General features: G+C 41.9%; 1 protein-coding gene across 4 annotated transcripts in view; it reads left to right on the top strand.

Moving 5' to 3' along the window:
- atp8a1 (ATPase phospholipid transporting 8A1) overlaps window positions 1-23,845 on the top strand; it is a 474,917-nt gene that overhangs the window by 317,618 nt on the left and 133,454 nt on the right. For all 4 annotated transcript variants that reach the window (XM_041186502.1, XM_041186517.1, XM_041186510.1 and 1 more), the window contains 3 exons: window positions 7,471-7,643; window positions 10,890-11,073; window positions 13,604-13,714. In XM_041186502.1, the coding sequence (XP_041042436.1) occupies window positions 7,471-7,643; window positions 10,890-11,073; window positions 13,604-13,714 (468 nt within the window). The remainder of the gene's footprint in view (window positions 1-7,470; window positions 7,644-10,889; window positions 11,074-13,603; window positions 13,715-23,845) is intronic.

Genomic DNA, 23,845 nt, shown 5'->3' with positions numbered 1-23,845 from the left:
AAATATAGATCTTTGGAATGCGAGAACAGTTTTTTTTATCAGATTCTTATAAAGATATTATAGATTGGTCATTCAGAACTTGAGTATTGCTGCAAAAAGAGACTTGTCGAAGCTTTTCACCTTGTACTCATCAGAACACTTAACACGAAGAGAGTGCTGATTGGTTGGCAAGTGGACTCTGATTGTAGAGGCGTTGTCATGGAGAATGCACCAGTGATGGTGACTGACAGTTAACTGTCAAGCATTGTTTGAAATTTCCACCAGGCAGCTTGACCCTGATTGGTTAAGGCATTGCCCTGAGGAAGGAGTCAGCGAAAGGCTGTCACTTATTTTATTTAGCTGAAACAGGCACAATATGTGTACATGTTCTTTCTGTCTGCAAAGAACAAGGTCTTATGCATTAATATACATAGCCTCCAGTACATAAGCAAGCCTGACTCACAATCTTAAATTGGCTGTTAGCATAATTCTTAGCACACTAAAGATTATTTAGCAAATGTTGTCCAATCACAGAATTGCATCTAATGTTAGATATTGTATTTTGAATTTTGCCCTGAAAAGAGCTGTCTACCTCAGATTGCCCTGGAAGGGCAAGGTACCTTTGAGCAACAGGTGAAGCTAGCTGTTTCATGCTGCTACCATACAGTAGTAACACGAGTATATTTGCCATAAACAGGATGCTGTTGTCAAGCCAAAAAGATACTCTGTCATCACACAAATGAGTAATGTGGTATATGAATTTCAGTGCCAGTGTGATGCTGGATATGTAGGCCATATGTCCCAAAGACTGGCGGATCGTATTGTACAGCCTGTCCCAGCCGCTGTTTGCAATGGGCAAGGCACAGACTGCATTTAACCAGTAGACATTCAACTCTCCCAGGATCAGTCCAAAATGGTTATTAGCTCCCGAAGGTTTACTTCCAATCTTTTCCTTTTTCCAACATGGAAACATGTGTTTTCATTCTTATTTAACTCACGAATTTGGTCTTTCCAATCTGAGTGCAAGCTCCCACACATTCCTGGGCAGCGTACCACAGAACTTTTCAGCTTCTTGTTGCACTACTTCTCTCCCAGACCCTGCCAGACTAATCTTGTTTGTGAGTTTTTGGAGATATCTTAGAAATCCTTCCCCTCTTGAAGCCCATTACCCCATGGCAATGTAAATCACATGGGCCTTGTATCCAGATAGAATTGCTGATTAGCTTAAGATCCCAACTTTCTTTTAACTTGGAATAAAATGAACAGTTTAAAGCATAGCTGTTTACAACCTGACATTGTCAACACTTTTCTGGGGCTTTGGAGACCCACAGTCCACCATGCTCGGTGTGTACCCGGGTGTCTCTATGAGTGTGCACTATTAGCACATAGGCTGCTGCCCATTGTCTCCAAGTGTAAACATATTTCACCTTCTTCCCAGTAAAATAATCTGGGCTGCTTTTAATCTCTCACATCAAACCACATGGGATTGCTGTCAGGCAGATTTCAGAACAGGTCATATAAGCCCCTTCATTTTACCTTAAATTACCTTACCTTAAAACCTCAAAACATAATCTTATAAATATCATAACTGTAACATAGCATAAAGGAAGATGATTGTGATTGTTGAAGGCCAGTCAACTTAGCCCCAGGACATCATTGCAGGAGTTCCTCAGGATAGTGTCCTAGGCCCAACCATCTTCTTCTGCTTCATCAATGACCTTCCTCCTATAATAAGATCAGAACTCGGGATGTTTACTGATGATTGCACAGTGTTCAGTCCCATTCACAGTTCAAGGTACTGAATGTGTCCCCATGCATCAAGACCTGGACAACATTCTGGCTTGGGCTGATAAGTGGCAAGTGATATTTGTAGCACACAAGTGCCAGGCAGCGACCATGTCCAACAAAGAAAGAGAATCTAACTACCTCCCCTGACATTCAGCTGCATTACCATTACTGAATCCCCCATTGTCAACATTTTGGGGGTTACCATTGACCTGAAACGCAACTGGACCAACCAGTTGTGGCTAAATATTGTGGATACAAGAGCAGGTTAAGAGGCTAGGAATTCCACAGCAAGTAACTAATTTCTTGACTCTCCAAAGCCTGTCCATTACTTACAGGCATAAGTCAGGAGTGTGATGCAATACTCTGCAATTGCTGGGATGAGTGGAACTCCAACAACCCTCAACACAATCCAAGATAAAGCAGTCTGCTTGATTGGCACCCCATCCACCACAGTGGTAGCAGTATGTACCATTTACAAGATGCACTGGAGCAACTTTTTGATGGGCAACAAATGCTAACCTTGCCGGTGAAGCACTCATCCCATGAATGATTGTTTTTTAAAAATACTCAAAGGCTTCTTTGACATCAACACCCAAACGCGTTACCTCTCCTACCTAGGAGAACAAGGGCAGCAGACACCTGGGAACAGCACTACCTCCAAGTTCCTCTCCAAGTCACCCCAACTTGGAAGTATCTCACCGTTCCTTCATTGTCACTAGATCAAAATCCTGGAAATCTCTATCTAACAGTACTGTAAAAGTACCTTCACTAGAAAGGCTGCTGCAGTTCCGGATTGCAACTCAGCACCAACACTCCAAGAGCAATTAGCAGGAAATGCTGACTTTGCCAACAATGCTCACACCCCATGAACATATGTAAAAAAAAAGTTGTTCCAGTGCATCTTGTAGATGGTACAACTGACACTAAATTATGTTTATTGTCAAGTCTATTCCCTCTTCCAGATCATTAAGAGGATGTTTCCCCTTGTGGGGCATTCTAGAATGAGAGGCCATAGTTTTAGGCTAAGGGGTGGTAGATTGAAATCTTAGGTGTAAGAACACCTATGAGGGAGTAGTGCCTGGAAGATGTTTACTTGTGACTCTGACCAAGTAGAGTGTCTTTTTGGGTGAATGTTTTGTAAGACTATGGGCGGAATCGTACGTGCCCACTAGGGTCGGGCATGTTCGATGGCCTGAGCAGACAATATAGCGAGAAGGCCAAAAATCAGTATTTCAACATCATGAAACCTGTTTGTGATGGTCTGCTCCACCCGTTGATGGTGGGCCGTGTTTCCCACCATTGGACACTGGGAGAGGTAATGGCTTAGTGGTATTGTCGCTGGACTAGTAATTCAAAGACCCAGGGTAATGCTCTGGGGACCTGGGTTCAAATACCACCATGGCAGATGGTGGAATTTGAATTCAATAAAAATATGGATTTAAAAGTCTAATGATGACCATGGGCAGAATTTTCTGCAGGCAGGCGGGCCCGACCCAATCTCTGGCTGGCGGGGAGCCAGTGCCTGCTGGAGAAGCGGGCCGCACCACCATTTTACGTGGGCAGACAAAGTGCAGCCTCCGGGAGATTGCTTCCACTTTGAAAAAGATTAAAAATAGAAAAAAAATTCCCTAACGTGTCCCATGAGATGGGACATGTTCATAATTTACATAATAACTTTATTAAACTTTTTAAAACCCTGCATGAAACCTCATCCTGTCGGTGGATGAGGTTTCATGTTTTATCTATTTGCCGCCAGGGCTCCTGGCCGACCCCCAACATTAAGGTTGGACAGGCAGGTCCTTTAATTGTTTAAATGATCCTGTCAATGGCCTCAAGTGGCCATTGACAGGTTGGCGGGTGCACAGCTGATTTTGCTGCCCCCCCCACCACCCCCCACCCGCCTTCCTGAAAACTTAAATGGGGCGGGGTGACAACAGGCTTCCGCCTGACGTGATCCAGCATCATTTTATGCGTCAGCAAGCAGGCCCCGCCCCCTGCTCACCGACCGCAAAATTCTGCCCCATGAAACCATTGTCAATTGTTGTAAAAATCCCCATCTGGTTCACTAATGTCCCTAAGGAAAGGAAATCTGTCCTTGCCTGGCCTGGCCTACATGTGAATTCAGACCCACAGCAATTTGATTGACTCTTAAATGCAACGGCAATTCGGATGGGCAATAAATGCTGGCCTAGCCAGCGATGCCCACATCCCATGAATGAATTTAAAAACCTCATTGTAACACAACTACATATTATTATAAGCCCAGCCCGCCGGAACCGTCCCCGTCGCTGGATTTGTCCAGATGTGGGTTGCTGGATAAAAGGCGTGCTCTTGGCAGGCTGCACTTGGAGGGGAACTGAGAGGTAAATACATGGTAACGTTGCGCAGCGCTCGTTCGGGTCGTCTGTCGGACTTCAAGGTTGAGGTGCGTAGTTGAGGGGGCGGGGTGGGGGCAAGGGCTGCTCTGCTGTTGAAGGCAGCACACAAGCACGTGTGGGCCAGGTGTGGGGGCGGTGGGCGAGGGAAGCGGCCACACATTAGGGAAACCTTGTATAAATCAACCACTGCTCTGCAGTTCAGGCATAGCCACATTGATATGATTGGAGTTGGACCTCTAGCTTATCTGCCCACTCAAGCAACCCAGAGGGACCAAAGTGCCACCAAATGCTCCAGAGCTTTTCACTCCCTCGGGCACAGACTACAAAGTAATGAGCATTTTCGTGGACTGCAGAACAGTTGGATGACTGGGCATGTTGTACAATCTCCTTGCTAAAGATGGCCATGGAGCAGCCACCGGTGGGACTGCTCACAGCTCCTTGCAATGTCATCATCCCGGTTTAGACCTGTCGCCCCCCCATGGTTGAAGCTAACAGTGCAGCCTTGCAGCGCTGGTTCGGAGAATGCCTGAGCTGAGAGCACAGCAGGCACTCCAGTGGGCGAAGCTGCTGCCAATCGGTTGAGTGGAGTGGAGGTGGGTGGGGTTTGGGCACCGTACTGATCTCTGGCCATCCAAATGGTGGCCAGCACTGTCCAGGAGGTGTTAAGGGGCCTTCAGACTTAACCAAGACTGGCTGTGCAGAGAGCGGAGTAGCACCCTCTGGAAGAAGGGGCAGCTGGGGCTTCCGCACACGCTGTCAAAGAGCCACAGTGAATGAATCTTTCATTCCTGCAGATTACCGAGAATTAGTGTCGCCAAAGACTCTACATGTCCAGGGAACTGGCCGGTCACATATGCCAGCTACTTCAGGATTTGATGCCATGGGAAAATGGAAGGTATCCACTGCCAGTGGCCATGAAAGTGACTGCGGCGCTCAATTTCTATGCCAGTAGCTCCTTACAAGGCTCCACAGGTGACTGTGAGGGATATCACAAGCTTCCACCCACAAATACATCCATGAGGTCATGGATGCCATCCTCGCAAGGGCACATAACTTTGTGCATTTCTCCCGGGACCAGAACAGCCAGGATGCAAGAGCGACTGGATTTGCCCCAATCTCCGCTTTCCCACAGGTGCAGGTGTCATCGACTGCAATCACGTGGCGCTCAGGCCTCCGTCGCAACACACGGCCAACTATGTCAACCGCAAGGGATTCCATTTGCTGAAAGTGCAGCTCATCTGCCCACAGTTTCCAGGAAGTGCACATGACTCCTACATTCTTAATCGGTCACAGATCCCTGGATTCTTCCAGGCCCACAGAAGCTGCAGGGATGGCTCCTCGAGGACAAGGGCTACCCACAGAGAACGCGCTGATGACACCTGTGCAGCGGCCCCAGACTACAGCAGAGCAACAGTATAATGAAGCTCATGCTGCAACTAGCAACTTGGTGGAGCAGACCATCAGGATGCTGAATGTGAGACTCCAGTGCCTGGACCGGTCTGGTGGAACCCTACAGTATAGCCCACAGAGGGTGTCACACGTCGTTGTCGTCATCATCTGCTGCACCCTTTACAACCTGATGCTGCAACAGGGAGAGGAGCTGGCTGAGGAGGAGATGGAGGTCTCCTCGGATGAGGCGGACACTGACTAGGATAAGGATGAGGAGTATGAGGCGGGTATGAGGCCCTCGCACTAGCCAGATGATGCAGGCTTGCTCGGGAGGCCCACATAGCTGCTTGATTTGCTCACCAGTCCTCCAAATGCTGGACACTTGGGAAGTCACTGCTGCCACCTGCTGCAGATCAGACAGTGTGGTGCGCTCAGCAGATTTTGATCCCAGGGCTATTCTAAAGCTAGGTCACACCGAGGGGTGTGGGTGAGCGTTGTGATGGGACTTCAAGGAGGGTGCTTCCAGATTCCTCTTCAGAGGTTTCTTTGGGGCTTAATTGGAGGCCCTGGGTCATGGACTCTGTGGGCTATTTCCCAGATGTGCCTGCGGAAGCAAAGAGAGATAATTAGTGCATGGCAGTGGCCTGTGAAACAGGACATATTACTCACAGCATGGTTGTCTGATGGATGTTGCACTGCTGGATCTTCACTTGGTAGGGCACCACCGACCTCACAGTCGACACAGGAATGATCCAGATCCTCGCCAGCCAGCTGGATAGCTCTGTTTTCAAAGCCTCTGAGGACCTTGATTTCAGGCATTCCTCCACCGGTCTGTGACCTCTCTGTTGTTGTGTGCCAGCTTGTCCTGCATGAATAGAGATGGAGAGAGTATAAGCAGGACACCTGCCAACTCAGATGATAAGTATGCCTGGCATGTGTGGGTGGTGAGTGGTCCCATGGATGGGATGAGGACAATGAAAGTGAGTGTGAGAGAGTGAATGGTGATATTCCTTGAAGACCCTGTGGATGTCTGATGGGTTTGAGAGTAATGTGGAGAGCCCTGCAGGAACAAAGGAGATCATTCATCCTCTTGCTGCACTGGGTGACTTTCCTCCTTTGAAGGGCGTTGGCGCTGACCATGGCTGTCACTGCCTCCCAAACCGGATTAGTGAGGTTGTTGCCCATCCAGGGGTCAGAGCAGGGGTAGAGGACATCATGGCAGGCCTCCACTGCGTCCAAAAGGCGCTCGAGGGACGTGTCATTGAAGCTGGAGGCTGCAGTCTTTTTGCCTTTCAGATCCTTGTCTTCTTTGAAGCAGTCATGGGCTGGAAGCACTGAGATGTGTGCGCGTGACTGCACTTTAAATATGGCACCCGCCGTACTGAAGTGGTGAGATGATGGCATGGCGGGTGAATGAGAGCCCGCCCACCATGGAAATGGCATTTTTCCTGGGAATGCTTAATTAATGTGGCGGGTTTGGGACGATACGGCGTGAGTAGCTGCAATTGCAGCTGGCGAGTAAAATGTCATTTTCCTTGTCCGCTACCACTTACTGCAAATTTGGAATGATTTCCAAGTTTGACTGTGTATCCATAATATTGTGTGCTTAATTTTTCTTTTATTGTTAAAACTTTTACTTTTAATTTTTTAAATCCCAAAAGTGTCACTGGACGACTTACTGTTGAGATCAGTATGTCCCCTTTTCGTTTTCAGAATACAAAAGACAAGGGTATGGCCCATAAACCAAGTTTCCTTCTGGGATTTGGTGTGCGCAGCAATTAACATCGGCTGTGGTCACAGCAATATCCATTATTAAGTTTTCCTTTCATGTTCTCAGTACTAGTTAAAGGTGCTATAAAAATACAAGTTGTTGTAATTTAACATTTCTTTTGGCTTCAGTGTAAGCCAGCTTAGTTTTTTTATAATTAATTCACAGACAACAAGGGAAACACTCGTCCATCACTGCAATACTCTAGGTGATGCTTTGCATAAGGACAATGACTTTGCACTGATTATAGATGGGAAGACTCTCAAATATGCCCTGACATTTGGAGTGCGACAGTCTTTTTTGGATCTTGCTTTGTCTTGCAAGGCGGTCATCTGCTGCCGGTAAGCTAGAATATCAATGTTTTATGAATTCTATGTTTGTTTTTTAAGTGCAAAAAATTTAATCTTGATCTTTGCAAAAAGCAAATAGTTCGATCACTTTGTCAGTTGCATGCAATTAAGTGTACATAAGTAATATGTTGTACATCCTTCAACTATATGAAAGAATAGGGGGAGGGAGACTTGAGAAAAAAATGTCTGTTATTCTATGGGTGGGATCTTCTGGCCTCACCTACCACTAGGATCGTCGGTCCTGCCGAAAGTCAGTGGAGTTTTGGCTAGGCTGCTGAATCTCCTGCGGGTCCCACCACGACAGGGCTGGAAAATCCTGGCCTGTGTCTCTTGCACTTCAGCGTAAAATTGCATTTTATGGTCGTTGAAAATAATTTTAAAATGTGCAGAGGAAATTGTGTAATCAAGTGAGCCATTATAATCACATTTTATAATCTTATGTTTACTCTGAAAGAAAACCACATGTGCTATATAGTGGTACCTGTTGACCAGGAGAAATCAACATCATAAATAGGAGAAACCTTACCTTTAAAAAAAAACTGATCTGATTTGTAAGGGCAAATTTTCTGATTATGCACTCATGGAACCTTATCCATTGGGCTGAAGCCACACAGTTGGAAAATGTACCTTTTCAAGTCATCTGGATCCTAAAATTTTTTAAATACTTTTGGACATTTCATATGCAATTTAATTTGACATTTGCTACATATGTACCCATTCTAAAGGAGCAGAGCATATTTAAATACAGAGGGCTGGACTTTCTGGTTCACAGAAACATGACATGTTTTCAGAGGGTAGAAATTCTCTCCACATCTGACCCAACATCTGGTGACTTTTTGGAGTTGCATATTTCATGTGGGCTCACTGATCCTCCAGCAAGGATAATGTATTTGGAAAAGCAACCTTCTGCAGTGGGCCTCTGATAAGCACAGTCTGTTCTGCCTGAAAAACATTGGCCCGAAACTTCTGAGGGATGGCAATCACCGTCAGGTTGCCACTCCATTCCTACTTTTCTGCACCACACCGGCCACATTTCTGGCCAGGACTTGCAACCCCAGCTTCTCCAGAGCTGTGGAGCGTACCTGGAATGGTACTGCTTCTTTGTAGTGCAGGATCAATGGGAGGGAAGACAAGCCATGCCCCATTTTATATGGCACTAGCTGCCATATGATGATAAGTAATGAGTTTGTGTTCCAAAGCTGCTTTGAAAAGCTTTGGAGAGAAAGTAATTGTGTAAGGGGATAGGGTGGGGTAGGGGTGTGGTGGTGTGGGTAAGGTGGGGGAGTACGATAGGTGAAGTTGGGTGGGAGGAAGGGTGCGTGAGATCAGGTCGGGGGTGGGGCGTAGTCGGGGCGTCATGGTAGAGTCGGCATGGTTACCCATGTGTTGATCTAGGTTTTAATCTGACTAATATTTCCTGGATAACCTCCAGATAAGTAATCGGAACTATCTAGAAATAGAGCTGGAGACTTTTGCTGAGGGTTCAGGGGATATGGGGAATTACCTGTTAGCAGTTCAAACTTCCCAGGTAATTTCCACAGGGTCATTGCATTGGGACTTCTGAGAGGTCCGGTGGCACATCTTGGGGGCGTTAGAATCGTATCTCTAAAGACTGAAGTTTTCTTTTACAAAATGGAAGGACAAGGCATGATCTGGACACGTGGATGCTAAGCTGGGATATTTTTATAAAAGGTCATAAGTTGACCTTGGGATTTTCAACAAGCAGGTCTCTTCCAAGAAATCACGTGACCTATACGGTACTTGAGAAAGAGTTGTTTGTTTGTGTTGAACTGCAAAGTGCTTTAATTAATGAAGCTGGAAGAAAAAAAGGCAATCACATGGGAGAGAAGAAGAAAACTTAAATTGTGAACCTGTTTGTTTTGAAAGCAGTCTTGTTGGAGAACAAGCTGAGATACCTCCTGGCCAGGACTTGCAACCCCAGCTACTCCAGAGCTGTGGAGCGTACCTGGAATGGTACTGCTTCTTTGTAGTGCTGGACCATTGGAGGGAAAACAAGCCATGCCCCATTTTATACGCCACTAGCTGCCATATGGTGATAAGTAATGAGTTTGTGTTCCAAAGCTGCTTTGAAAAGCTACCTTGTCTGGCTCCCTCTCTCTACATTGCCTAAAATTGTGTGTGGCTATCAGCCCTAGCCAGATTACCCTCATCTGAGTGTAACCAGCCTGCATTTGGATCTGTAAAGCTGAAGCCAGTGGTGAGAACTTCCAGGCATCCACCAGAACCAGAGGCCTGTCTTTACACGAGAGAACTCAAGCTAAGACCCTGTGGACTTATTCATAACTTATGAATTCTTGACTCTCTGTTTGGATAATCTCTGACTTCCAAACCCTTAAGCCTACACACCCCAGAAAGTCAATATAACTTCAGCAGAACATTTAAGTTGGAATGTTAACAGTGTATGGGTTAAATTATAGAAATTATTAATAAATTGGTTGAATAAATATCCAACATTAATAAGGTACTAATGCAAAGGAATACTAAATTAGACAGTGATGTATGGATGTTTCAGATAACCTAAAACTGTAAACAGGGTAATCCTTGTGTGGAATTGCTTTTGATAATGTTCATTCTGTTTATTTCCATAACTGCCTGAGCAAGCCTTTGCCTTAATGGTAACATTCCTGCCACTGAGTTGGAAGGTTTGAACCCCGCTCCAAACAGTGGAGGCCAAATCCAATTCTAAATGCTGAGTTAATGCCCAGCATGATACTTGTATCCAAGTGCTTCTCTGAGTTCCACTAAGGGAAGTTTAAACTCACCCCCATCCCATCTGAACATCAACCCCACCACCATCTCTGATTTTCAGGAAGCAGGCAGCCACTTGCTGCCTGTTAATGAGATGAGGTAGGAGGTGTAAATTCTCCTAACTCTGATGATCATTATTTACAATGGTAAGTGCTTATATTCCATGTGAAGCTGTTGAATTGTTTTTACTTTGCTTTAGCTTACTTTCCTGTGGCTTGCGATAGCTTTTGGAAAATTAGAAGCAGGGAAAGGGGTTGGGCAGCTTTAAGAGAGGCTCAAAATTAGGTGTGACTAAAGAAATGTGCCTAAGATTAACGCGATACATAAGTATTGCACAAAAGCATGAACTGAACATACCATGGAAAAGGCTTGTACTATTAAGAGATATAAAAACAAACAAATATCATTCTTCTAGCCTACTAAGGTTCTGTTCCACTCAAATTTATCTTCCTGTTTCACTTTATTCAGAGTTTCTCCTCTTCAGAAGTCAGAAATTGTTGAGATGGTGAAGAAACAGGTGAAAGTTATAACATTAGCAATAGGTGATGGAGCGAATGATGTGGGAATGATCCAGACAGCACATGTTGGAGTTGGAATAAGTGGAAATGAGGGACTACAGGCAGCAAATTCATCTGACTATTCTATTGCACAGGTAACTGAATAGAAAATAATCATTTGGCATATGAGTAAACTTTAATAACCCTTAGTATGCAAATTTAATTTGACATATTTCAATGTCACTGGCATTACAAGATTTGGTTGATTTCTATTGAATACAGTTAAGGGTGATAGTATTGAACCAAATGGCCCTTTACTGTTTTTGCCTCATGAACCCAGAAATGTTTTAACTGCTAGGATTGTCACCCTTACTGTTGATCATCATGCTGAAATCCAACATCAAAAGATCATCAGCTCCAAGAATATGTGGCTTATGTTTGCACTTCTATTTACTTTCAATTTATAAATATTTTCTAAAGTGGTTTGACCACACGAGTTAGACTTTTCAAAAGTAACTCCAGTAATATATACTAGGATATTTAGTGGTGGTTACCATGATCTGGCATTTTTATCTGAAACATTTAACAAACCCTTTACAAAATTTGTGAACATGAGCAATGGGTGATTGCCATTGACATTGAGGCAGCACTTGAACATGTATGGCATCAAAGAGTCCAGCAAAATTGAAGTCAATGAGAATTAAGGGGAAAGATCACCAATGGTTGGCGTCATACCAGCACAAAGAAATATGTTGTGGGTTTTAGAGTCCTCTCTTTTCAATATAAGGACATCATTACAAGTGTTCCCCTGGTGTCCTAGGCCCAGCCATTTTCAGCTTCATCAATGACCTTCTCTCCAGCATAACATCAGAACTGAGGATGCTTGCTGTTGATTGCACAGAGTTGAGTCATTCTCAACTCCTCAGATACTGAAGCAATCGGTGCCCGCATGCAGCAAGACCTGGACAATATTCAGGCTTGAGCTGATAAGTGCCAAGTGACTTCCACGTCACACAAGTGCCAGGCAACAAGAGAGAGTCTAAGCATCTCCCCTTAATATTCAATGGCATTACCATTGTTGAATCCCCCATCACCAACGTCCTGGGGGTTACCATTGACCAGAAAATTAATTAGACCATGTAAATATTGTGGCTACAAGAGCAGGTCCAAGGCTAGAATTCTCACCCCCTGACTCCCCCAAAGCCTGTCCACTATCTATAAGGCACATGTCAGAGGTCCGATGGAATACTCTCCATTAGCCTGGATGAGTGCAGCTCCAACAACAGCCAAGAAGCTCAGCACCATCCAAGACAAAGAAGCCCACTTGATTGCATACCATCACCACCTTAAATATTTACTTCCTCCACCACTGACATGCAGTGGCAGCAGCATGTATTATCTACAAGATGCACTGCAGCAACTTGAAAGTCTCCTTCTACAGCACCCTCCAAACCTGCAACCACCACCACCTGGAAGGCCAATGGCCACCTTCTGCAAGTTTCCTCTGTCACTCATCCTGACTTGGAACTAGTACTTCATCATCACTGGGCCACAATTCTGGGACTCCCTTCCTAACAACACTGTGGATGTATCTACACCACATGCACTGCAGCGGTTCAAGAAGGCAGCTCACCACCACCACCTCAAGGCAATTAAGGATGGGCAATAAGTGCTGGCGTTGCCAATGACAGGCATACGCCAAGATCAAATACATCTTTTAAAAAGGTTTATATTTGAAATTTGTGTAAGTATAGTGTAGATTGAAGAGGGAAAATGTTTGTCCTTATTTTAGATATCTTTTACACAGATCATATCCTTCCTCGGGTTTTCTTCCTGATTGCTTCCCTCCGAGCAGAGCAATTTCTCCAAACCCCAGCAGCACCATATCAGTCCATTCACATCAGGATCTGCTCCTTTCTGTTCTTTAAGAATTTTGTTATTTAAATGATAATTCTCCCTCCCAAGTTCAACCCTAGTTCTCCTCGCTGACTTTGTAAAATATTTCTCTTTGTATCTGTCTGACTGGGCCATCTGCAACCATAAATGAGCCTGGAAAATTTGGACTGAACGTTTGGAACAAGAGTTGCCATTTAAATATACATACTGAAAGAGCAGAACAGCGGCTAATATGAATGTGCCAAAAGTTGTCTTCTCTTTCGGTTCAGTCTTAGACATTTGATTTCAAATTGCAAACAATCTGGAAGGTTGAATGCAGCAGGAGGAAATTTAAGGTCAACAGCAGGATGCAGGACTAAAGTTGAGAGTGAGTTACAGTACCATTTAAATATAACACCAGAGTAACAGTGGATATGAATGTGCTGATGGAAATGAGAGTTTTACGATAATCCAAAGACTTCATGGTCACAGTTACTGATATCAATTTTTTAAATTCAAGATTTTTTTTTGATGAATTCAAATTCTTTAACTGCCATGGGGAAATATAGACTAATCTGGGAAAATAATCATTATACTACCGTAATATAATGTAATATTGGTCATTTCTATATGTCTGCCTATTTTTTGCATTACTACATTGGCACTTAGGAGATTTGCCGCCATTTTTTTCTGTATATTTTGATGAGTTGTAAGAATGAACAACCATGTTTGATGTTTCAACTTGACTTATTCAAAAAATATATCATTATTGTGTAGTGGGCAATTGTAATCCTTACATATTGTTTCTAGTTCAAATATCTGAAGAACTTGCTGCTAGTTCATGGAGCCTGGAACTATAATCGCGTAGCAAAGTGTATCCTGTACTGCTTTTACAAGAACATAGTCTTGTACATTATTGAGGTAAGCTACTAGATTTCTCTCCAGATACTCATTCCTTTTGTTGCCAATTGTTCTCTCGCTTCCCCTACCATCTAAAATCACTCAGTGCTACAAAGGGTACTTACTCAGCTATTCTCAGTATTGCTTGAACCTTAAAATCTTCCACATATTATTGGCACTTCTGCTGATAGTGACCAGGAATTCTTAGCCATGCAATTCCACCAGCTTTTTGATTTATTGTCTTGCATGTTCTGTATCATTCTGAGTATTTTGATTTCCTTAATGTTTCTTAACACACGACCTTTACCATGTAGCAGGACAAAATGTAATTCATCATGCATTCAGCAACTTTTGCATGTTAAAGCCCTGACTAACACTCAGTTAAATTGGATAATAATTGATGGTTCTAAAATAACATCCAAAAAGATGATTAGTATACAGGGTACTCTCAAGCTACATGCCGAGGTGCTTCCTTCCCAATGCTATATAGTTATTTTAGTGCATGTCAAGGGCACTGTTCAAACCTGCTTGCCACCTGGTGGCAGGAAATGCCTTCCCTTTAGGAATGTACAAAGAAGCTTTGAGAGCAGAACTATGGAGTAGTCTTCAGTTCTGTTTGCCTACTGTTCCAACTCAACGCTAATAGGAGTGAAGTGAGAGCATATGAAAGGGAGCAGGATTAAAGAAAAATAATCCATGAGTTGATTGGATCTCGTGACACCTCTTCCTGTATGCACAGTTGGCTACGGAGTACTTGGAGCCCCGAATTTAGGAGCATGTTTGGGGCAGACAGGAATCACATATGGGCAGCTGAGTAGAAGGCCCAGGCCATTTTGAACACCAGACCTCTTTACAATATCATAGGTGGGCTAACCCCCACCCCCATTGCCTGTGGAATTGAGCAGCTTACTCCCCTGTTGTGCACAATTTCTAGCACTTTGGGTTTCAGTGTGGTTTTATATAGGAATTTGATATAGGAATTGTCTGAGTAGGTTGTAGAAATTGCTGATCTCAAATATATTTGGCTGCAAGGCATTTTGGTGACCCTCCTGTTGTTTCCTCTTTCCCTTCAACTTCCTCGTCCAATGAAGCCTGCTGCTACTGCTCATCTGCGTCCTCCAAAGATAGACTTCTTAAGACAAAGCTGTGAAATATGTAGCACATGACTTTATGGGCAACTCTTTGTGGGGCATAAACTCCTCCCTGCCCAGTCGCATCAAGACACCTGAACCACACCTTCAACTTCCCATACTGTAATGAGTTATAACCCTGGTGGTTCCGTGTTTTCTGTTATATCATTGCTGTTTGGGTGTTATTGGGTTTTAGAATGGTGTCATGAACTACACCTGTAGTGGATATCCCTTATTGCCCCAGAAGTCATCTAGGGAGGCTCAAATACTGAGCGAACGGTAATGTGACTTAAAATAAATGTCATAGCAGATGCCTGGATACTTTGCAAAAATTTACACAATCATGTTTCAGCCATCAGCCATTAGCTGCACATTGATGGAGTGGTATCAATTTCTCTGCCGTTTACTGGTGATGGTTTGCCCTGATGGCAAACTCTGCAGTTATTGGCTCCCTGCATTTGGAGACCAGTCACTGCTACAAATCCCCAAATGCTCTGCTGCCTCCCAGTAACTGTTGAGGTCAATGGAGAAGGTAATATACTGGTGAAGAGGGCATTGGTAATCTGATTAATGCATCTGTTTACTGCAGATTTAAAAGAGCCAGGGTGAAAAGTTAAGGGTTGTGGTGCCTTTGTGGGCCACTGGCAAAGCATAGCCCAGTGGTCCAGCAAGGCAGCATTTCTTGTTGCAGCAAATTACAGATGTCTAAGACAATCTGCCTGGTGAAATTAAGCTACCTGACACATTGCTGCTCAGCCAGCTCCAGAAAAATTAGCTCTCCCTCTTGCTCTGTCCATGTCTCTTGCTCTCCCTTTTCTCCTCTCTCTATATCACTGACTTCTTGAGACCTGTGCCTTGTCACTGGAGAGCTATAGGAGGAAGTGAATGTGGAGCCAACCTCGGAGTGAAGGATAAGAGTCATCACATGCAAGCCTTTGATGCAGACCTGTCAGGTTGCAGGGTGTGACCTTTGGTTATGAGCTGCCTCTAGCATAGAAAAGATATCATAAGATGCCTCACAAAGACAAAAAAAGCTACTCTTGAGCCAAATGATGAGATATTACGAGGGATAGCAAAATGCTTGGTCAAAGCACTGCATTTTAAGCATGATCTCAAAAGCAGAGTGTAATGTTGTTAGGGTTTTAGGAATGGAATTCCAGAGAATGGGACTTAAGTAGCTGAAAGTGAAGAAATCTTGTGCCACAGAAATTCTTTATTGTAAAATTTGAAAGTTCATTTAAGTAAATGCAGTGATGATTCTTGGTTCTGATCAGTTGAAGTTCTGGGATGTGACTGATGCAGTGTAAAGGACTACAGTGTATGGGTTCCCTGTAATAGCTCTTGAGACAGATTGGCAGAACCTCCAGGAAAATAGTTTAAATGGCTGTTTTCAGATGTGAACCTTGTACACTATTCTCCTGGCAGACAAATTTTCCAGCAGGAAAATGGGAGAGCCTCTAAAGCTGGTAGGATTTACACCTTGTGCTAAATATTATGAGTTGAGCAGATAACGCTGTTCACAGCTGCTAGATTATTATACCATACACCACACAATGTTTTATTATATAATAGAAGAACAATTTAAACTAAAAAAAATTAAGCGCTCTAGAAATAAATCAATATATTAAATCCCTTTTGTTCGAACACCATTTGCCCCCTTTCATCTTCTGACAGCTCAGAAGTTTTTTTCTTCCAACCTGGAAATTTTCCACTTGTATTAAAAGAAGACTTGTGATGGGCCTCCCTTTTTTTTAATAAAAATCATGGGTTTTCAGTGCCCATTATGGTGAACTCATACCTGAGAGGCAGCCCTCAGTCTGGCTGCCAAAACAGTCCCCTCATTATACCAGTATGGTGCAATGTAATGCACTTTATTGCAGTCAAGCCCTAGCTGGAAGCTTGAGACTGTCATACTGGCGGTGACCCCCAGCTAGTGTCATATTTGTTGGGATATAATAAATAAGTATCATGTATTTTCACTACCAACATCATGTTGAAATCCAGTGGCTGCAAGAGTCTAGAGACTAGAGCCAGTTGCTCCATTGAAACGCTAACTTCTGTTTTAATAGACCCTGTCCGACTATAGCTGCAGTTAGTTCCCTAGAGGGAAGGGCAGAAGCTTAATGGACAGGTCACCTTTGGTTTGTCACTGCCTATTGCTTAGCAGTCAATCGCAAAATGGCATCACTAGAGTACTGGGGTGATGAAAGTGGTATGGGAGAAAGAAATTACGAAATACCTGTAGAAAATGCTTTTGTAAATCTGGCTTAGAATGGCATTAATTTGAAGTTCTTTAAAATGTATCCACCCCCTCCAAATGCTGTAAACATATCCATCTGTCTCTGTCATTCATGACTTCACACATGCCTAGCAGATTGTGAGAAGCAATCTGTTGATAACTGTCTCCTGAGCCATGTCTCAGTAATTTCACTTCATGATTCACTGCTAAGTATATTTAAATAAAATGAGGCGAATTGTTACACTAGTTTGTTTGTTTTTTCTATCTTAAACTATAGACATTTGTTTTTCAAATTTTGTTTGCACGTTCACTCGGGCGATAAAATAATGTTGATTTGTGAGCAGGGACTGTTCATCTGGAGGCCAGCTGGGCTACAAATTGGTAAATGGGGAATTTGTGGCGATTCATGCTTCTATAATCAGATTTAATGAACCGTAGAGTGTTACAGAGCTGCTGTGATATGGTAGCTCTTGGATAGTTTTTGCATTCATTTTGTGAAGCCTGTCAGACTTTCCTCAAGAATCTTAACAGGATGGGGACAACAACTGTGAAGTTATATTCTGCACATTCTATAAATATATAAAGTTGTTAATACAAATGGTATTTCAACAAGTTGGAAATAATTACTGAGAATCTTACTAAAAACAGTTGAGAATACTTTCATAATGCCTTTTTAACTTTGTTTCAGCTAAACTGGTCAAGCAGTAATACTTATGCAAAAAGTGAGAGATCAGGAAAATGCACATGATAGCAGATTTTTGAAACATTCTGTTTGGTCAAATGGTGTTCAACTAAGTTTATACATTTCACATGAGTTACAATGGTTCATTACACATTTTAATTCAAAGACTAATAAATCAGAGCTCTACATGTGGAAAATGATGACTTCACCATTTAAAAAAGACTGGAAGAATCAAATCATCTATTTTGAAATAATATTGTTTGGTTATCCATTCCTTCACCACTTTCATTGACCAGTCAACTTTTGCTTATAAGTAAGAGACCTGAAAATTTGTAAGAGCAGCAAATGAACATTAATGCCACTTAGGCCAACTAGGAACCTCCAGCACTGATCTTGCTGGAGTTTGCAGGGTCAGAGGAAGCCAAGGACGCTTCTCAATTGTTTTTCAACCGAGTGCAGGGTTCCTGGAAGAAGAGTGACTTACAGGTGGCTGTCACCCCATCAGGCTATTTCATCTGGTCCAAACAATGGCCTGAACTTGAAGGGGGATAGATTCAAAATCAAGCTGCAGAAACATCAAGCCCAATTTTAAACCTGTGCAAGTGAATGGGTTTTGAATAGGTTAAAACTGAGCCCATTATTTCAGTGAGTGGCCATTCTATGGTACGCGCTCCTTAAGCTGCAGTAGGAGCGATGAGTACTGATTCATTCAAATGCAATTTAGATTTCTTTCAAATTCATTACTGTTTGGGATAAACTATGCAAGTAATTTGTGACATGATGTGTGTTAAGTGTATGGTTGTGACCAATAGATAAATTTGGACTTGTGATTCCCAAAACCTTCCATCTCTGGGGCTTTTTTCACCTCGCGTCAGTCTGTGGTAGAGTAATTGCTGATTGATTGTGATGACTAGTCAACAGTATCAGCATTGTAGCATGCAAGGTAGAGTGCAAGCTGGATAAACTTTGATGTTTTCTGCCTAGCAATTCCTAAATTGCTCTGTTCTTCAGCTTGGAAACATCCTACTTGTTGCCCTTGTCTCCCATTACAAGGTTGTGAACGTATTGTTCAATTTTCTTCAAATGATTTGTGTGTTTGGGCCAAATTCTATTTCTGGTGCCCTCCACATATTCTGGGCAGGAGGTCCATGCACTAACTTTCTCTGGGTATCTGGGCACACCAGCCCATTTCCAGGCCAGGGGTGAGGATACTTCTAGCCTGTGAATTTGCCTCTCATGCCTCTTGATCCTGAATCCTTCAGTTGGTATCAGCTACGGCCCAAGCAAAGGCCATGAAACCTGGTGAATAAAGCCAGGAACTGGTGTTTTTTGGGCTTGACCCTAATTTCTGGTCCTTTGAACTGATTTGAGATCTGGAAGCACTCTGAATTTTCATTGTTGATATTTCTAATATATGCACAACTAAAATTTTCAAAATAACATTCTTAAACTTGCCTTTATATTTTTTTTATATATTTCATTGCATTTTTAGCATGAGGCTTGGTCTTTTGTTCAAAACCTGCAACTCTACTTTAAATCTGTATGCACTGTTCCAGCTTCTATTACTGAGGTTTCTACCCTCATTGTTTCCTTATCTGTTATTTCTCTGGCTTTTTTCAACTTTTATTTAGTTATTATGTTTGAGCTGGAGCGAGAATGATCATGCTAAGATTGTGTAGAATAATCTCCCAGCTATATATGTCTGTATGTGTGTGTATGTAATATACATATATATATAAATATATATATATATATACATACATATTTAATATGTTATATGCATAAACATGTATCCATAAAGTATATTCTAAAAATAATCTTCTAGTGATTCTCCCATATTAAGTTACAGACTTCGCTGTTTTATAAGTTTGGAACATTTTATACTATGTAAAACACAATTTTACTTGGTTACTTTCCCCAGTGTTGTGATGCTGAATCAGGAATTCCACCTTCCATTTAACTAATGCATAAGCATTAAAATTTGTTTAGTGAAATAAACTTCAAACACGTTTCCACCTGTTTGGTATAGTAATTATTTTAGCAAACGGAAATTACAGTGGCAGAGCAGGTGAAGCTCCAAGGAAATTTTCAGCATGAATGTCCAGGAATTTGCCATCAAATTTTAACTTATGTGAGTGAAAGGAGAAAAAAAGTAATTCTGTGGTGTTTTCAGAATCTGCTTAAAGCAGAAAATTAAGTTCTTAGACATCCTTGCACTACATGGTTTTTAATAGTAAAATAATCTAAGCTGACACTTTAGTGAGTACTGCATTGTCAGATGTGTTGTCCTTGGATGAGATGTGTGTTTAATCTGTACAAGATGTCAAACATTCCTAGAATTTGTAGACTCCACGCAGGGCTGAAATATATAAAAATCATATTTTATCACATTCTTACAAGTATTTCTCAGTACTATCATCATAATGTTATGTGATTTTGTCTGCTAATTGGTCTACTGTTACTTTAGACCATAAGAGAGCTTCAACTTTGTACAGTTAGTGGAATAGTTATTGCTCTGCCAATGCTATATTTTGTACTTTTATGCAAAGTTACTTAGAAAATGCTATTTGTTATTTTGTGAAAAGCAACCTATCAACTCGCCATTCATCTTATTTGTCATTTGTGGACTGAGCTGCACATTTCTCTAATTGACAACAGTGACTACACTTCAACAGTAAGGGAAAGAGACTGAAGTAAAAGGCAAAAACTGCATGGGGAATCCATGTGCAGTGAAATCAAAATGACATGTTGACCAATTAGAACTAAAATTGGCCCCATAAGATGTGTGCTAGACTTCTAGTAGCTGAGGGGTCCAGCTCCTGAAAATGTTTTTGGTAAGCAGAAGTTCCAGCTATGGTAGACTTGATTTGCTGTGTTGTACTTAGTTTGTTCTCGTTACTAAGCATAATAGAAGGTTAAACTGCAGCTGTGCATTGTAATTATATTGTGACCTGTACCAGCTAATCGCTGGTAAAATACATAAAATATTTCCAAAATTATTCAACTCTAGGTCACTGAGTGGATTATATGAAACACTAACTCTTAAAAAATATTACATAAATAGTTGATCAAACCTCGATAACTTGCCCATGTTTTAGCGGAAGCAAGGCAGAGTTAAAAGGGAGATAAATAAAGAGCTGTGTCTTAAAAATTATGGAAAAGCTAATGAAATCTATCATTGGAGACAGGAATGACAACACTATGAACTGTATGAACTGATCAAAGGCATTAGCTTGGATTTCTGAAGAATGGGTCATGTATGACTAATTTTTTTTTAGGCGGCCATCATCATGTTGTATAGGGGAGAGGTCTGTGGATATTGTCTATATAGACTTCAGGCAGGCATTTGGTTCAGCAAAAGAGTTTATTAGTTTAAAAAAATAAAGCCCAGGGTTTGGAGCTGGGGCCTCAACTTTTCACCAGATAGTTTAAACAATTGGATGAAGGAGTAGAGAATTGTATATCGAAGTTTCCAAGTTGCACTGTTAGGGTGCGCCGTAAGTCATATGGCTGAATGGAGGAAGTTACAAAAGGGCATAGACAAACTGAGTGAGCAAACTTATGACAGATGGAGTTCAATGTGGGGAAGTGTGAGGTCATTCAGTTCAGATCTGAGAAAGACAATTTGGAATATTTTCTTAATAGCAAGAGTCTAAGACCTATGAAGGAGCAAAACGATTTAAATGTCCATGTACACAAATCACTAATAGCCAGGAATGAGACTAGAATGTTAGCCTTTATCTCAAGGGGGGTTGAAATCCAGAAGTGAGGAAGTGATACTTCAATTTTAGAGAACCTTGGTCAGATCCCATCTGGAGTTTTTTTTAAACCGAGTCTCAAGAAGGACATATTGACCTTGGAAGGGATATAATGCAGAATTACCAGGTTGATCCTAGAGCTTTAGGTTAAATTATAAAGACGTAAAGGCTGTGTAAACTTGGTTTGTATTCCCTCATGTTTAGAAGGTTAAGGAATAATGTAATCAAGGTGTTTAAAGATGGTGGGCGGCATTTGATATGGTAGATACAAAGATACTACTGACTTTGAGGGGGAAATACAGAACAAGGGGACGTAATAAAATTAGAGCAAGGTCATTCAGGAGTGAATGTCCTTTCACACAAAAAGCAAAGGAAATCTGGAACTCACTTTCCCCAAAAGGGGGCTGCTGGGAACGCTTCAAGACTGAGGTTGATCAATTTTTGTTAGATAAGGATTTTAAAGAATATGGAGACAGGGCAAGTGGGATTGGGGGGGTGGGGGGGTGGTGGTGGTTGGTAAATGGAGTTGAGTTACAGATCAGTCATGATTTAATTGTATGATGAAACAGCTCAAGGAACTGAATGACCAAATCATATGTAATAGTTTACTATTATGAAGAATGTTTCTACCACTGTCCAGTATTTGGAAGGAGTATGTTAATATTCACTGAGAATCTTTTTATTGGGCTGAAGGAATTAATGTAATTTTGCTTATTACTACCATAATGAGAATTAAATTATTTTTGTAGTTGTATCAGAACTTCAGTTCAAAACATTTTTGATGTAACATATGACTGTATGCCCATGAAATATTGCTCAACACTGGGCTGTCGACACAATAGCTCCTTACTCATAACCACTGTATTGGAGCGGGGAGGAATCAACTAACATACAATACCTAATTTGCCAATGTGATACTGGCTAAAGAAAAGCTTGGTGCATATGTGGAAACATTGCATAAACATGTATGTATGTTCCCAGCAATTGTGGTTGTAGTTTGAATCAAAATGAACCATTCAATTTCTTGCTAAAGGAAAGTCTTGTAGAAAGAATGGATAATATGGTTAGATTATTGTAGGACTTCCTGAATCTTGCAACATTTAGGTGAGTTTTCATCTATGAAGATATCAGGTTCAACCTAATAATGCCATGCATAATTCTCATATTAGTTTTTACCAGAATATGTTTGCCTAAAGTTTTTAATTATAATGATTCCTCAGTTGTCATCCATATATTTTTCCATTCTATGAGAGCCACAGGCCTGGATTTTGTTGTGACAATGACGGTGAAACTGTCACCCTTCACTGTCATTACTCCACTGAAACTGACCATAGCTTCAGGAGTTCTGGCATGTGTAGAATAACACGGAAAACCAGACTTTGCTGTCAGTGAGCGTATGCTCCTCCACAGTGTTTCCCACAGACTCCAATCTCTCTTGAATTTATGAATTTGGCAGGAACTTCCATTTTCACACACTTAACTTGCTGTAAAAACCCTTGCGATAAAGTTTACACCCAGGTGTAACTGGGTTTTCTAACATTGTATTAACTTCATAAATACTGCTAAATACCCTTGTCTTTAAAAGCTAATTTTATATTTGTGGAATGTCAAATTTCTCCACAATGATAAAATTTCCATGTACTTTAAAGAGCAATTTTTTTCTTCTTTTAAAAGTCTATTTATTTTAGCTTTTATCTTAATCCAATCCTACATTTGTGTCGCTGTCTGAAAATTTAAGTTAAAAGTGAAGGATTTTAAGTGCTATGAACTTCCTGATTTGCAACGTGTGAATACTTCAATTTGAAGTATACCTGCTTGCTGACCTCACTGCATCTGCATGCCAAGAAATTCCCTTGACTTGGCGCCAGATTTAAATTATTGTCAAGAAAAAGGAAAGCCCACCACACGCATCACTAAATCATTGTGAGCATCTTTTTTGAAGGTCAGCAGCATATGCCTTGCTTCGCTTCTGATCTCAAAATCGGGGCCATGGTTTTTGACTGGTTTATTAGCTCATGGGACTACTGAATGGTATTGCTATTTTGATGTAGCTGCAATTTATTAATTCATTCTCAGGATGTGTGGGTATTATTGGCAAGGGTGGCATTTATTGCCCATCCTGAGGTGCCATGAAAAACTGATGGGTGGGTTGCCTCCTTGAACCATTGCATAGTGGTTTGGCATAGTGAATGGTTTGCTTGGCCCTTTCAGCAGAAATTTAACAGCCCACCGCATTGACATGAGACTGGAGTCACACACAACCCAGATCTGATAAGGGTGGCAAGTTTCCTTTCTTAAATGGATTTTTAAAAACTTTTTATTATTCATTTTGATGGGATGTGG

The sequence above is a fragment of the Carcharodon carcharias genome, chromosome 1 (genome assembly GCF_017639515.1).
Source record: "Carcharodon carcharias isolate sCarCar2 chromosome 1, sCarCar2.pri, whole genome shotgun sequence".
NCBI lineage: Eukaryota > Metazoa > Chordata > Chondrichthyes > Lamniformes > Lamnidae > Carcharodon > Carcharodon carcharias.
This window is presented reverse-complemented; position numbering and strand designations above follow the sequence as displayed.